Raw genomic sequence first — 13,870 nt, 5'->3', positions numbered from 1 at the left:
CAAGTTTTGCCGTAATTATTTTTTAATTTAACATAACAAGCAAACAACTTAAACGAAAAATTAATTTTTTTGGAGAGTTTAATAAAACATAACAAAACAAAAGTGGATGTTAACTAAAAAATAAAAATCAAAAAAGTACTAAACGAACGTCGTTTGTCTTGTAGTGTATTTTTTAACTTACAAAATATTATTTTTTAAACAATTATATTTTGTTTGAATTTTATTATATTCTATGATAAGCTTTGTAATGATATAATATAAAATAAGTTTTTAATTAAATCCTATATATTGTTCTACGGCGAAAAAATTACATTCAGTTTATTATTTAAATTTGAGAAATCATTATTATGAAATAAAATATGTTTTATCTTTTACGAAAACAGATTTCATTACTTTTTTATTATTAATTATTTAAATATTCTGTGCAGAGGATTAAAAAAAAAAAAAATTAAAACCGTCGACTGATATGTATGGCTTCATTTAACTAAAACAACAGTATACTGTTGCCAATTAAATGTAACCATAAATATATTATCATAACGTAAAATGATTGACTTTATGCGCTCAAATGAATCTAGTTAATTGTTATTATTTGAGTTTTCCTTTTAAATTTTATAGTGCGAAAAATAGAAATTTTATGTTTATAAAATATCAAGAAAAATTCTATGAGAAGTATCTGTTTATTTTATAGATTAATTTTTTAATACTGGCAGAACGTGAACTTGTCAAATTTCATTAATACATTTTTTATATTGTTTTTTAAATTATAATTGAGAGCGATAAGCTCTTTGTTAAAATAATATCTACAATTTTAGCAAACAAATATCTGTTGGCAATTAGCGCAACACCTCCAGGAGACGTTAGAAAGAAAAAATTACAATTTACAATATTCATTTACATTTCGCGGGAACATCACTAAATGCAAATATTTACCCAGTAGCTTTTCATCTCCCGTAACTGTTATGAGCGACTCATACTTTACTCGCTGTAAGACCCATAAAACATTTGCATACATTTTATCTGAATCGTGTTTTTGTATATAAATTTTGCATTATTATAACGACCCCGTTGTTGTTGTTCGAAATAATATTTTAGAAATATTGATATTTCTTTTACTACCTGTATTTATAGACGCAGAAGAAACATTATTATTCGAATTTCATATATTTTAGTTCAACCTGCAGTTCGGGATCTTATTGTAAAATTGAGATTGCGTCTGACGTCTGATTATTTTTTGGCAAAACTAACGGTTCTGCTTTTTACCTATAAAAGGTCTGTTTATGTTAGTTTTCCCAACAAACTTCATAACAGTCGTGAGTGAAATGTTAATGCGTTAGTTATCACAAAAACTGAAAACGTTGTTCGCATAGTTTAAGTATGTGTTCCAACCGCGTTGCGTCCTGTTTTCGTCGATAAATTACAACTCGCAGCTATTAATTAGCGTGTATTGGTAACAAGTCTTACAAGCCAAGTGCAAAAAACCGTCTAAAAACTTGTGTTCTGCGTAAATTATTACAGCTTTTATGGACAACGAAGGGAAGTAGTGGTTTCCGATTGCTTCTAAAAGTTTTAGTCGGAATTCATATGGTAAATCATTTGTTACGTTTGTGTCTTGCAAGTGCGTTTTAATACAAAATCATGTTAAAATTTCGGCATTTCGATAGTAGACAAGGAAACCACCACCCGTAGATTTAGAAACTCTATCTAGAATGTGACCCGCTGAAATATCCTGTAATCAAAGTTTATACGGTGTCGCGCAAACAAAATGTTTGCAATCATTTAGAAAGTCTCGTTAAAAAAACTCATTAGTGAACTCCAATTGGGGTCAAGTGTTACCTAATTGATACGAGACTCGATATAATTTTGTGCTTAACTATGAGTTTGGAGTATCCTATTATTTGTTGTACCGTTTCGCTGACTATTACGTTTATCTTTTTCAGCACTTGTGTCAGCCGTTGTCCGCCGCGTAGTTTCCCAAACAAAGGCGGCGTGTGTTGGCCGTGTCACGAGTCTTGCGAGACATGTGCCGGCGCAGGACAAGACAGTTGTTTGACTTGTGCTCCGGCTCATCTACGAGTCACCGATTTGGCCGTGTGTCTCCAACAGTGTCCGGACGGGTATTTCGAAAGTAACTATAAACATTATTTTTGTCTACTGCAAAAATAACTCGGTTACATAACTGTACGATTGCGCAGACACTGAAGAAGGAACTTGCGTGGCTTGTGGACCCAATTGTGGTAGCTGCGAAGGTAGACCCGATCTTTGCACCAGCTGCGAACATCATCTAGTCTTGCACAACAACCAGTGTTATGCCAATTGTCCGGTCAACACGTACGAAACTGACGACTACAGGTATTTCATTTGAAAGTTTGTTTGTTATTAATTTTGCTGTATCATTCGATGATAGTTTGTATTGATTAAAATTTCTTTACATTCAGATTCACCGCTAAAATATTCCTACTTAATATTGAACACTCTGTGACGTTTTACAGGTGCAACCCCTGCGACTCGAAATGCGAAACGTGCACTGGTCCCAAATCCGATCAATGTATAACATGCAAAACCGGATTTTTCGAACTTGGAGGAACATGTCATTCCAAGTGCCCTGACTTTTACTATCCAGACCAAAAACGTCACGAATGCTTGGCCTGTCCGACAGGTTGCGTGACTTGTAACTCTACGGTGTGTAACGAGTGCGACGAAAGTTTTACCCTAAACAAGAAGGGTCGTTGTATTAAAAACGGAAGTCAACAATGTCAATCAGGTACAAAATGGAGCTAAACAATTATTCTAACAGTTTGATTTACATTATAGAATCGGTTATTTTTTTATATCTCTTTTTGAAGTAGGCCAGTTTTGGACAGGCGTCAAATGCCAATCGTGCCACGATTCGTGTGAGACTTGCAACGATCGGTCGGAACAGAACTGTTTGTCGTGTCGCGCTCCAACCCTGTTCCAGGCGCCCGGTTCTTGCGTCGATCAGTGTTCCGCTGGTTTCTACCCGGACCTCAGATTCGGAAATTACGCCACTTGCCAACCGTGTCCGCATCCATGCGTCGAATGCGTGTCCCGTACCAACTGTACGTCTTGTCATTCGCCTTTGCTTTTGCAAACCGGTCAGTGTCGGACTACTTGCGCCCCCGGGTATGTACTCGAGTGCATTCTAGAAAAAGAACCAGAGAACACAATCGATTTAATTATATAAATTATTGTTGTGCAGTTATTATAGCGACGTAGGATCATGCGCAAAATGTTATTTGAGTTGTATGACATGCAGTGGCCCTCGCCGGGATCAGTGTGTCAGTTGTCCGCGTGGATGGCAGTTAGCCGCCGGGGAGTGTCACCCGGAATGTCCACAAGGATTTTTCATGTCAGATTTCGGTTGCCAGAAATGCCATCATTACTGTAAAACTTGCAAAGGTAGGTATCCTTTTTTTGTACGTCGCGCGACCGCCGTTATAATCGTTAAGCTTATTGAAATCGAGTTATTACAATGAGACTGACCGGTAAGACAAAATGTGGTGGAAATGCCTATTGAAAGCACATACTTAAATTTAGTACTTCCAGTGTCGGGTAAAAACATTATTTCACTTTTACGATTTTACAGGCGAAGGTCCTCTCCAGTGCACATCGTGCCCACCGCATTTCATGTTAGAAGACGGCCTTTGCTCCGAGTGCTCAGGATCACAGTATTACGATCCTCCTACACAACTATGCAAACCGTGCCATTCGTCGTGTCGGGCCTGTTCGGGTCCCGGCCCGTTTAGTTGCTCGTCGTGTATGTATCCTCTTCACTTTGACCGCAAAAACTCACAATGCGTCCCTTGTTGTGGCGCACATCACCTCCGTGACGGCTGCTGTGCGTGCAACAACGAAACTGGCGAGTGTCACAATGACACTCCGGCCGAAAAACGGCGGACATCGGTAGATTTGGAATTGGAAACTGTAGTCATGCAAACGGACCAACAGAGAATGAGTTTGGTGAATGGCACTACTGCTGCCTACTTGGTGGTCGCATTGTTCGCGGCTGTGATGGCCACTTTATTGTTGGTATGTATACAGATTTTGTGCAATGCATTTGGATGTGAGATGACACTTAGGTTTTATTACTTTTGTAGGTGAAACGCAACCGAAGAGAACATTTAGGATACACTAAGTTATTGTTACCACAGAACGAAATGAACATGGAAGAAAACAGCGAGAGTAGCAAAGAACTTTTTACCGAAACGTGACTGTCAAACTAAGTACAACCGTATCATTGAACTTAATTTACACAACCAAATGATTGTGGTCCTAAAAAAATATGTATATAACTATAATGTTAATCATTTGAAAAACCATTTAATTTTACGTTGAACAATCTAACTTTTTTTAGTAGAAATTGTTTCCTAATTAATTTTTATTACGGTTTTAAACAAATTTATCTACTTAAAATATAAATTATAAATTTTTATTTTTATTCCTCGTTCCTTTATTGATGCTATCTATCAACAATATATCTCAAAATATATACCATTCCTTTATATTCTTTTTTTTTAGTCATTCGTATTTATTTTTAAATTTTAGCGCTCTCTATAACCAATTTGCCATTAGTTTACTGTCTTAATTTTTCAATGTTATTTGTACTAAGAGACCATAAACATCATTTTCTATTTCATACTTGTTTTATTTGTTCAATTTTTAAAAAATTTATTAAGTTGAAATTAATTGATAGATAATTCAGGTTTAAATTCAATTTATTATTATTATTTTTTTTTTATAGATATATATGTTTTTCAAATCATAGCGATTTATATTACAGATTATTTTTATGTGGTATTATTTTCTATTCTATTATTTGTTTTTATGCTAAAGATATTGAAGGGAAATTATACATGTATATTTTTTGTACTGCTTTACTGTGTTTTAATACTGTTATCGATCAATTTTTCAGTATTTGATTATCAAACTTAAAAATAATAATAAAACTTGTGTATGTAAATTTATAATGCTTTATGTTAGCAAATATTTTTTAAAAATTGTCATTGTGATCAGTTCAAATTTCGAACAAATCAATTATTTGTTAACAAATATTTGTACAATATTAATTAGAAAATATGTACCATATAAAATGTATACATGATATTTTTATTATGTAAAGAAACAATTTATTATTAAATTCAAAATTAAAATATTGCTAAAATAATCTACTTATATTGTTATTTATATATGAAAATTCATGTAAGAATTTTACTGTTGTACTACTTAATTAAAGAATGTTATTTAAGGTTTATTCTTCTGGGCCATTACCAGTTTAAACAATCACATACTATTACCATTGATGTATATTTACTTGAAGTCTATACATGACATTTAGCTTTTATTGAATTGTACCTGTAATTCATTGGAATTTGTTAATGTACTCACATTTTTTATCATTTAATACTTAGTAATTTTACTTTGTTTAAAGCTATTGCTGGTATTTTAAAATTTATTTTAAAACATACATTGTATTGACATCGAAATGTACACATCATTTACGAACATTTGTTAAAAATGTCTGTGATTCAGTTTGTAATGTGTAAATATATTTTTTTTTTTTTTGTTATGTTCCAATAAATTATATTATGATTAAGATATAAATACAATTATTCTAAAATAATTACAGAGTTTTATTATTAATTAGATTTCCCATTGTATTCTAGTAGTAAATAAAAGAGATAAATTAAATTTGTTATAGATTTTAAAACTGTATAAAATAAATGTTCAACACTTTCCCAGAGAATACAGAAAAAATATTTTTGTTAATTTCTACTGTAATGTTATTACACATATGATAATACTTCCACACAAATTAATTTTTTTTAAGGGTCATTCTATATAAAATTTAATTTTTGACATAAGGTTTTTTAATTTTGTTCAATTTTCTGCCGTTTCTTTATATCAAAGTATAATAGTTAATCAAAATAAAAAATTTTGTGGTTGATCTTTCCAAAGCTATAGCAATATAAAGACGACAATAAAAAATACATGATAAATTTCAAGAATTCATACCTTTTTAAAAAGTTAGTTCTAAAAGCTCTAGTTTCTACTCTTTTTCATGATATATATTTTCCTAATAAAATATAAAAAAGCTTGTTAAATATTTGAACTTTTGTATTAATGTTTAAAAAAATTTTAATTTTACTCATTAAATTTCCATTTTTTTTTTTTCACTTATAAGAAATAACTATATAAAAAATAAATATTTATTTGTGGGCAACCAAAGTATTTATTAATTAAGTTTTACAGCCCATTTTTAAAAATAAATTGGGACAGTCAGCTATTTTCATGGTATATAATAGTTGTATACTCAACCAACAATCTCTCACTAAGTGTAGTTGAAAACAAAATGTAAAATAAATATAAAATGGGCAATTAAAAGCTAAATATATATTAATGGATTTTTTTCATTATCTCAACTTTGAACTATTTCATTTACACTACATTTAATACTAATAAAAAGGTAACATAACAAACAAAAATATTAGCATTTAAACTATCTGGCATAAGAAGTGTGAGTATTGAAAATTTATACATCAATACTATTCATCTAAATGCATTAAATTAAATTTACTAAACTAATACTAGTACACAATAAAAGTTACCAATAGTTAACTGTATCAATTTTTTTATAAAATGGAAAAATATAATTTTTCAGTGATGAATACTACAATTAATTTTATACTAGGGTGAAATGACCAACTCAAAATTATAATAAAAAAAACTTTATTAATTCTTGATTCTAATGAGAATGTAAATAGTATATTAAATAAACAATTAAATTAATTTTATCTTTAGAAAAAATATAAGAGAAATAAGTTTAATCTACTTCTTCAATAGTAGGTCCAGCACCAGAACCAGGTGCTCCAGCTCCAGGTTCACCGCCTGGGAAACCTCCAGGCATACCACCTGGGAAACCACCAGGCATTCCTCCAGGCATACCACCAGCTCCTCCAGCACCAGCATACAATTTAGTAATGATAGGGTTGCATATACCTTCTAATTCCTTCTGTTTGTGTTCATATTCTTCTTTTTCAGCTAATTGGTTAACTTCTAACCATTTAATAGTTTCATTCACCTTATCCAAAACTGTACTTTTGTCAGATTCTGGAATTTTATCTTTAATTTTATCATCTTCCATTGTACTCTTCATGTTAAAGCAATAAGATTCTAAACTATTTTTGGCTGCAATAACATTCTTTTGGGCTTCGTCTTCTGCCTTATACTTTTCAGCATCATTTACCATACGTTCAATATCTTCTTTGCTAAGACGACCTTTGTCATTAGTAATAGTGATCTTGTTTTCTTTGTTGGTAGACTTTTCAATAGCACTCACATTCAAAATACCATTAGCATCAATATCAAAAGTAACTTCAATTTGAGGAACACCACGAGGTGCTGGGGGAATAGCTGTAAGTTCAAATTTACCAAGTAAATTGTTATCTTTGGTCATAGCACGTTCTCCTTCATAAACTTGGATGAGCACTCCGGGTTGGTTGTCAGAGTAGGTAGTGAAGGTTTGAGTTTGCTTGGTAGGGATAGTTGTATTACGCTTAATAAGAGCTGTCATCACGCCTCCAGCTGTTTCAATACCAAGTGATAAAGGAGCAACATCAAGCAAGAGTAAATCTTGAACTTCTTCAGATTTATCTCCGTGCAAAATTGCAGCTTGTACAGCAGCTCCATAAGCAACAGCTTCATCTGGGTTGATAGACTTGTTCAATTCTTTACCGTTAAAGAAATCTTGCAATAATTTTTGTACTTTTGGAATACGAGTAGAACCCCCAACAAGAACAATGTCATTGATTGCTGATTTATCGATCTTAGCATCTCTTAAAGATTTCTCAACTGGTTCCATAGTACTTCTGAAGAGGTCAGCATTCAACTCTTCAAAACGGGCACGAGTGATGGATGTGTAAAAATCAATACCCTCAAACAATGAGTCAATTTCAATGCTGGCTTGAGTGGATGATGACAGAGTTCTTTTTGCTCTTTCACAAGCTGTTCTTAAACGTCTCAAAGCTCTCTTGTTAGTAGTGACATCCTTCTTGTACTTGCGTTTGAATTCTTGAACAAAGTGATTTACCATCCTGTTATCAAAATCTTCACCACCCAAATGAGTATCACCAGCAGTAGATTTTACTTCAAAAATACCATCTTCAATGGTCAAGATGGATACATCAAAAGTACCACCACCTAAATCAAAGATGAGTACATTGCGTTCTCCAGATGTCTTTTTGTCTAAACCATATGCAATGGCAGCCGCTGTAGGTTCATTAATAATACGCATAACGTTTAAGCCAGCAATAGTACCAGAATCTTTAGTGGCTTGACGCTGAGAGTCATTGAAGTAAGCTGGGACTGTAATTACTGCATTAGATACAGTCTTCCCTAAGTAAGCTTCAGCAGTTTCCTTCATTTTTGTTAAAACCATTGAAGATACCTGGTAAAATTTAATTAAATAAATGATCACATGTCTAATATCAATTAGTAAATACAAAAACACATACCTCTTCCGGTGAGAATGTTTTGTTTTCACCTTTGTAACTAATTTTAATTTTGGGTTTCCCACCATCAGAAACTACTTCAAAAGGCCAATGTTTCATATCAGCTTGTACAGTAGTATCGTCAAAACGTCTACCAATCAATCTCTTTGCATCTATTACCAAATACATTATCATTAATAGAATAACTTTTTATCAAAATAAATATTACATACCAAAAATAGTATTGCTTGGGTTCATGGCAACTTGGTTTTTGGCCGCATCACCAATAAGACGTTCAGTATCTGTGAAACCAACATAACTAGGAGTAGTTCGGTTTCCCTGGTCATTGGCAATAATTTCTACTTTTCCATGTTGAAACACACCAACACAAGAATAGGTGGTACCCAAATCAATACCAATAGCTGGAGTTTTTGCCATTATTTTTTTTTCTGTGTGTTTTTGTTAAGGTTTTCTAAAATTAATGCAATTTTTATTAATGCATATAAAACAATTAAAATCATTATCATTTTGTAACATTGAAACTTGAATACAATTGAGAACTATTTTAGGTATCTATATATATACACCAAGCATTTGGTTGAACAGTTCACTCTATCTATGTATGTAACTAATATGATCAAATTTTTAGGGATATTTTACAAAAATATCTATAACTCAAAAATAAGCTTAACAAAAAAATTTAAATGGACGATAACATTTGATATTGATAGATACAATGGGCTACTTAGAATTTAGATTTTTGGTAAAAATTTAAAAATCTTTTAATTTTAGAATTACTTTAGGTTATAAAAAATACTTGTTTATATGTGTATAATTTTATAACTCCACTTATACAACATTTGTCCACTACGGACAGCTGTGTTTAAAAAATGCAATGGTTGTAGTAGAACTATAAATTTGATCTAAGTGAAAATGGTATATTAACTTGAGGAAAGAATGAAGGTAAAATAAATAACAAAGAACATTGAGTTTTTGATATCAATAGAAATCTTTTAACTAAAATTATATTGTAAAAGAAAAGCAAACAGTAATTTTTGTGTAACTCTTCTTAAGAACTCAAATAAGTAAAATTAAAATTAATAAATTATAAGTACTACCTAGTGGGGTGATATTTTAAATTGTAGGTAACCATTTTAAAATTAGAAACGATTAAATAACTTATCAGAATAATTTATACGTGGAAAAACAATGACCGAGTTTGTAAACGTCATGTGACTGTAAAGGTTAAGATTTAGTGTGAGAATACGTAATAATTCATTAACTATTTTAACTTATATAATACATTAAATATATATACATATATATAACTCGTTAGTACGAAACATCTTCAGTGATATTAATACCTTAATAAATTTAAATATGGAACTGAATTTTCATTGAAAATAAAATCAAAATTAATTAATAAATGAAAAATAATAAACCAAAATAACTTTCATTAAAATTGTTAATAGATACTGTATCATTAGAATTTAATTTGCGCGATTAGATATTATAGCTAATATCATCACAAGAAACCACGAGTTATAGATACAATTCATAAAAAATAAATTTATAATGGATATTCTAGTAAATATTTACTATTTATATAAAGCTAAAGAATAAATTATCTTAGGAAATTAGGAATACATACCTAAGAGATTAATGTTATAAGCAATTGACAGTTGAAAGATTCACAACGAAATGGCGGTCTTTAATGAAATAATACTCAATGAGACTTTCAAGGCGCAATGAACAATTTTGATTAACATAAACTGTCGGATGAATCGATGAACACCTCCCCTGGACCCGGTCTTTATAAGATATATTTTTATTGGATTCCTTCGAGAAGATTCTAGACGAATTTCATGGAGTAATAAAGTTAATTTTTTTTCAAAAATGACGGATTTTGTCATAAAATTTAATCATTTCAAATGTATAATTACATATTAAACAATGTATTATACAAATTAAATAATATTTTCAGATAAATTATTAATTATTTCATATATAATATGATATAAGCAATAACGCTATTTTTATGTTTTTACTTCCATGACATTTATAACCTTGCAATATATAATGATAAATAAACTGTTTAATAAGAACATGATTGTTGTTCTCAAACACATAGACAACCTCAAAAACAAGACGATGGCCTATTGCATTATGTTGCTATGAACCAAAAATTCTATTACCATTTTTAAATAATTATTTTTATTCGTTTATAATAAAACGTTAATTAGGCGTATTCAGAAATTTTTTTTTGGGAGAGGTGGATCATTTCTTTATTAACTCTTGATTTTGGATGGTTCGATTGCTCATAGGCCTCGGTCGCCTAACTTATTGCGTCTACTTTGTACATACATCCTTTTATTATGATTATGACGAATAACGAAATTAAAATTTGAACTAGCTAAAATTTTCATTTTTATTAAGTGACGAATGAGACGTACAGTAACACTTGGGTCTTTCATGCCTGTGGCACTGAATTTTTTCTTAATTCTTTTTGAGTTAAAAAAAAATGTTTAACTCATTTGATTTTTATCTCATATAGATTCAATAACTTCAATAAATATCAATGATCTCATTACTGTAGTCCCCTTTCGTGAGAAGAAATTTATTATAAATATTATTTTACTATGTGGTTTTTTTTTTAGCAATCATTTATTTTCTCAGCTCTCACTTGACCTAATTTTTTGACAAATTTTTTTTTTTTTAATTAAACACTATCTACAGATTTGCATCGAAGCGTTTTTTATGATAGTGATTTTAATCACTTCAGATATCATCTATACTGGACCCAACTATGCCACGACCCCACTGAGCTGGGTTTTTTAACTAGTAATAAAAGATTTGGTTGAAAACATTTAAAATGAATCTAATGGACTTGAAATTTGACAACAATCTGTTTTTTTCTAAAGTGGTAAGACTTATGTGGTAACCAAAATAAATTAATTTTACTTGAAGTTCTTAAGGATTTATCCATGTTTGTAGTCGAGTTCTAACTTTTCGGACTCAAATAAAAACTTTTCATTTATCATCTAATAAATAATTGGAATTTCTTAGATAATATATTTTGTATAACATTAACTACGAGTAAATAATAATTTAATTTAGAATTTTTGAAAAAAATGTGCATGATATTTGAGCGACTAGTAATATTTACTGCACTTAATAATAATAATACATCAATAATAAAATAATATATTAAAATATTTGGTTCAAGTATAATGATATCTGACAGTGATTAAAATCACTATCATAATAAACGCTTTAATGCAAATCGTTAGATAGTGTTTAATTTTAAAATAAAAAATATAGCAATAAGATGATTAGTTATGAAAAGGCAAACAGTTTATAATAAACGTAATAAAGAAAATATATATAATATAAAAGGATATCATTGACAGCACACAAACTTTCATTAACAACGTTAAGGAATATAAACATTGGCCGTCGAATGCAAATGAATAGGAGTTATAAGGTAGTATAGTATTTTATAATCAAATCAGTTTCACCACCGTACTCGGTCCAGTAGTTTTTATTGCTTCTACGTTAGCATAAACAGTAGTTAGCATATCTTTTGGCGGAGGTGTTACGACAATTTAAATTAATAAAGACTCTCCTTCAAGTGCTTTGGCATTTCATAGACTTCTTTTCGGTTAAACAACATCACTTGTGCTATGTCAATCAAGAATATTTCTAACATACCATCGTTTATCTCGTCCATAATTTTCCCACGGTACCATTCAACGCCAAAAAATATCAAGCACATATCGTATTTCTCAACTTTCTGGATGCGTCTTAAGTTATTTTCAATTTCGTGTAGTTTATCACACAAGGTGATAACAGACTTTCTACTCTCCATCGAGTGTACATGATAACATGTCTTCGTTCGTTTTTGAACTATCATTATCTGTGGAAATATTATAAGTAATAATAGATTGTTTGTATGATAATTATAAATAACTAACTTTTTGTGTCTCGCCTAGTTTTAATGTTGATTTCTTAGTACATAGGTCTTTTGTTATGTCAGTGTTGAGATTTTTTTCTTTGCAGTAATTTACTTTAACTTCAAATCGGTTCATATCTATAGTCCTAGTGCCATTTTGTATAAGCTGTGGTTATTTTGGAGTAACGATGTCCTTGTACTGTTTAAGTCGATCTTGAGCTGAATAAAGTGTAGTATTGGTCTTGTATTGCTGTCTATTTTCGGGTTGTTTGAATTTATTTGATTCTTGTACAAATTGTGGTTCATCGGTTTCACAGTATTTCATAAGTCTATCCTGGACCGTATAACGTTTTTCATTGTTCTCAGGAAAACGTTTGGCATTATATATTCATTCGGCTGAAGTACAGGTTTGTAAGCGTTCTTCTTTGTATAAGTCTTCTTATATCTATTTCCGAAGTTTTTGGGTCTCAAATACTCAGCATTCCAAATCTGAGTGTTGAAACTTTTTTTAGATGTTGAATATGTCAATATGAGTTCATTTTTGTCAATAAATGCCTTTAAAAATATAAGTATGAATAACTATGCTATGTACACATATTTTTCACTTACGATGTTGAATATTTCTTTCTTTTTGATAACATTGGTAAGGATTTCCATCGAGGATTTATAAAAAAATTCACCATTTATTCCTTGAAGTTAATGCGATACTCTTCGGGCTGTTCAAGATTCTTGTCATTTGCTCTGGTAATTGTTAAATTTTGTAAGTAGTCATAATATTTTATGAAAATCTGATCTCCTCTCTCTAACGGTGCCATAATTATTTCGCCAATAAATTCGACTTGCGAACGTCATGTTGATTTCAAGTTTTTGTAATTTGATTTCGACGCGACTGAGACTTCTAGACTAGTTTGACTTCCACAAGAGCTTATATGTTCTTCGTTCCCTGGTTAGACTAAAAGTCCCAATGCATTTTTAGTTTACTAGATCTTTTATACTAATTTTTTATCGATTTTTTGTCCAACAACAAATAACGTTGCTAAAACAAATTTTCATTATTTCAAAAATAAATATGTTATTACAAATAATTGACAACTATGCTTTGGGTATAAACATTTTTATAATTTACTATTATATAATAGTGAATATACTATATTTATAATTTTTTATTATTTTAAATAAACATATTTCAATACAAAAAATTATAAAGTTTTAATTAATTTAAAGTCATAAAAGTCAATAGATATTTATTCAGATTTCTGGAGAAAAAAAATATAGGGAGTTCAAATATTTTTGTGTAAATGATAAATTATTATTAGTTATTGCACTTCCAGTTAATATGAACTCAATGTTCAAAAATGTTTATTGAGTTATATCAATTTACTATTAAGTGCCAACACATAAAGTTCATTTA

The 13,870-nt window shown here is 30.3% G+C and overlaps 3 protein-coding genes across 5 annotated transcripts in view; 1 reads left to right on the top strand and 2 right to left on the bottom strand.

Moving 5' to 3' along the window:
- The window catches only part of LOC126895493 (furin-like protease 2), a 71,469-nt gene extending 66,817 nt beyond the window's left edge, over positions 1-4,652 (top strand). The window contains exons 15-21 of one of the 3 annotated variants that reach the window (XM_050667425.1): positions 1,941-2,128; positions 2,196-2,352; positions 2,493-2,764; positions 2,847-3,144; positions 3,221-3,420; positions 3,608-4,050; positions 4,119-4,652. In XM_050667425.1, the coding sequence (XP_050523382.1) occupies positions 1,941-2,128; positions 2,196-2,352; positions 2,493-2,764; positions 2,847-3,144; positions 3,221-3,420; positions 3,608-4,050; positions 4,119-4,232 (1,672 nt within the window). In that variant the 3' untranslated portion in view covers positions 4,233-4,652. The remainder of the gene's footprint in view (positions 1-1,940; positions 2,129-2,195; positions 2,353-2,492; positions 2,765-2,846; positions 3,145-3,220; positions 3,421-3,607; positions 4,051-4,118) is intronic. The other 2 variants (XM_050667424.1, XM_050667426.1) reach the window with 2 other exon arrangements.
- Positions 4,653-6,730: 2,078 nt separating this feature from the next.
- On the bottom strand, positions 6,731-10,323 carry LOC126895502 (heat shock 70 kDa protein cognate 4-like). The gene is made up of 4 exons (XM_050667442.1): positions 10,159-10,323; positions 8,741-8,979; positions 8,532-8,680; positions 6,731-8,464 (listed from the first exon to the last, which is right to left on the bottom strand). Exons 2-4 carry the CDS (start codon positions 8,943-8,945, stop codon positions 6,842-6,844), a joined length of 1,977 nt encoding a protein of 658 aa, XP_050523399.1. The 5' UTR covers positions 8,946-8,979; positions 10,159-10,323; the 3' UTR covers positions 6,731-6,841.
- Positions 10,199-13,489, bottom strand: LOC126895341 (uncharacterized). Its single transcript, XM_050667106.1, has 3 exons — positions 12,482-13,489; positions 12,219-12,423; positions 10,199-10,359 (listed from the first exon to the last, which is right to left on the bottom strand). Exons 1-3 carry the CDS (start codon positions 12,593-12,595, stop codon positions 10,199-10,201), a joined length of 480 nt encoding a protein of 159 aa, XP_050523063.1. The 5' UTR covers positions 12,596-13,489.
- Positions 13,490-13,870: the final 381 nt, after the last annotated feature.

The sequence above is a fragment of the Daktulosphaira vitifoliae genome, unplaced genomic scaffold (assembly GCF_025091365.1).
Source record: "Daktulosphaira vitifoliae isolate Bord-2020 unplaced genomic scaffold, ASM2509136v1 Scaffold_1, whole genome shotgun sequence".
Classification (NCBI taxonomy): Eukaryota; Metazoa; Arthropoda; class Insecta; order Hemiptera; family Phylloxeridae; genus Daktulosphaira; species Daktulosphaira vitifoliae.
This window is presented reverse-complemented; position numbering and strand designations above follow the sequence as displayed.

Coding starts and splice junctions, on each gene's coding strand:
- LOC126895502 (XM_050667442.1), bottom strand. CDS start 8,945: ATGGCAAAAACTCCAGCTATTGGTATTGATTTGGGTACCACCTATTCT. Junction 8,681..8,740: donor CCCAAGCAATACTATTTTTG/GTATGTAATATT, acceptor ATTTGGTAATAG/ATGCAAAGAGATTGATTGGT. Junction 8,465..8,531: donor AAACATTCTCACCGGAAGAG/GTATGTGTTTTT, acceptor AAATTTTACCAG/GTATCTTCAATGGTTTTAAC.
- LOC126895341 (XM_050667106.1), bottom strand. CDS start 12,595: ATGAACCGATTTGAAGTTAAAGTAAATTACTGCAAAGAAAAAAATCTC. Junction 12,424..12,481: donor AACTAGGCGAGACACAAAAA/GTTAGTTATTTA, acceptor ATATTTCCACAG/ATAATGATAGTTCAAAAACG. Junction 10,360..12,218: donor TATGGACGAGATAAACGATG/GTATGTTAGAAA, acceptor AAATTCGTCTAG/AATCTTCTCGAAGGAATCCA.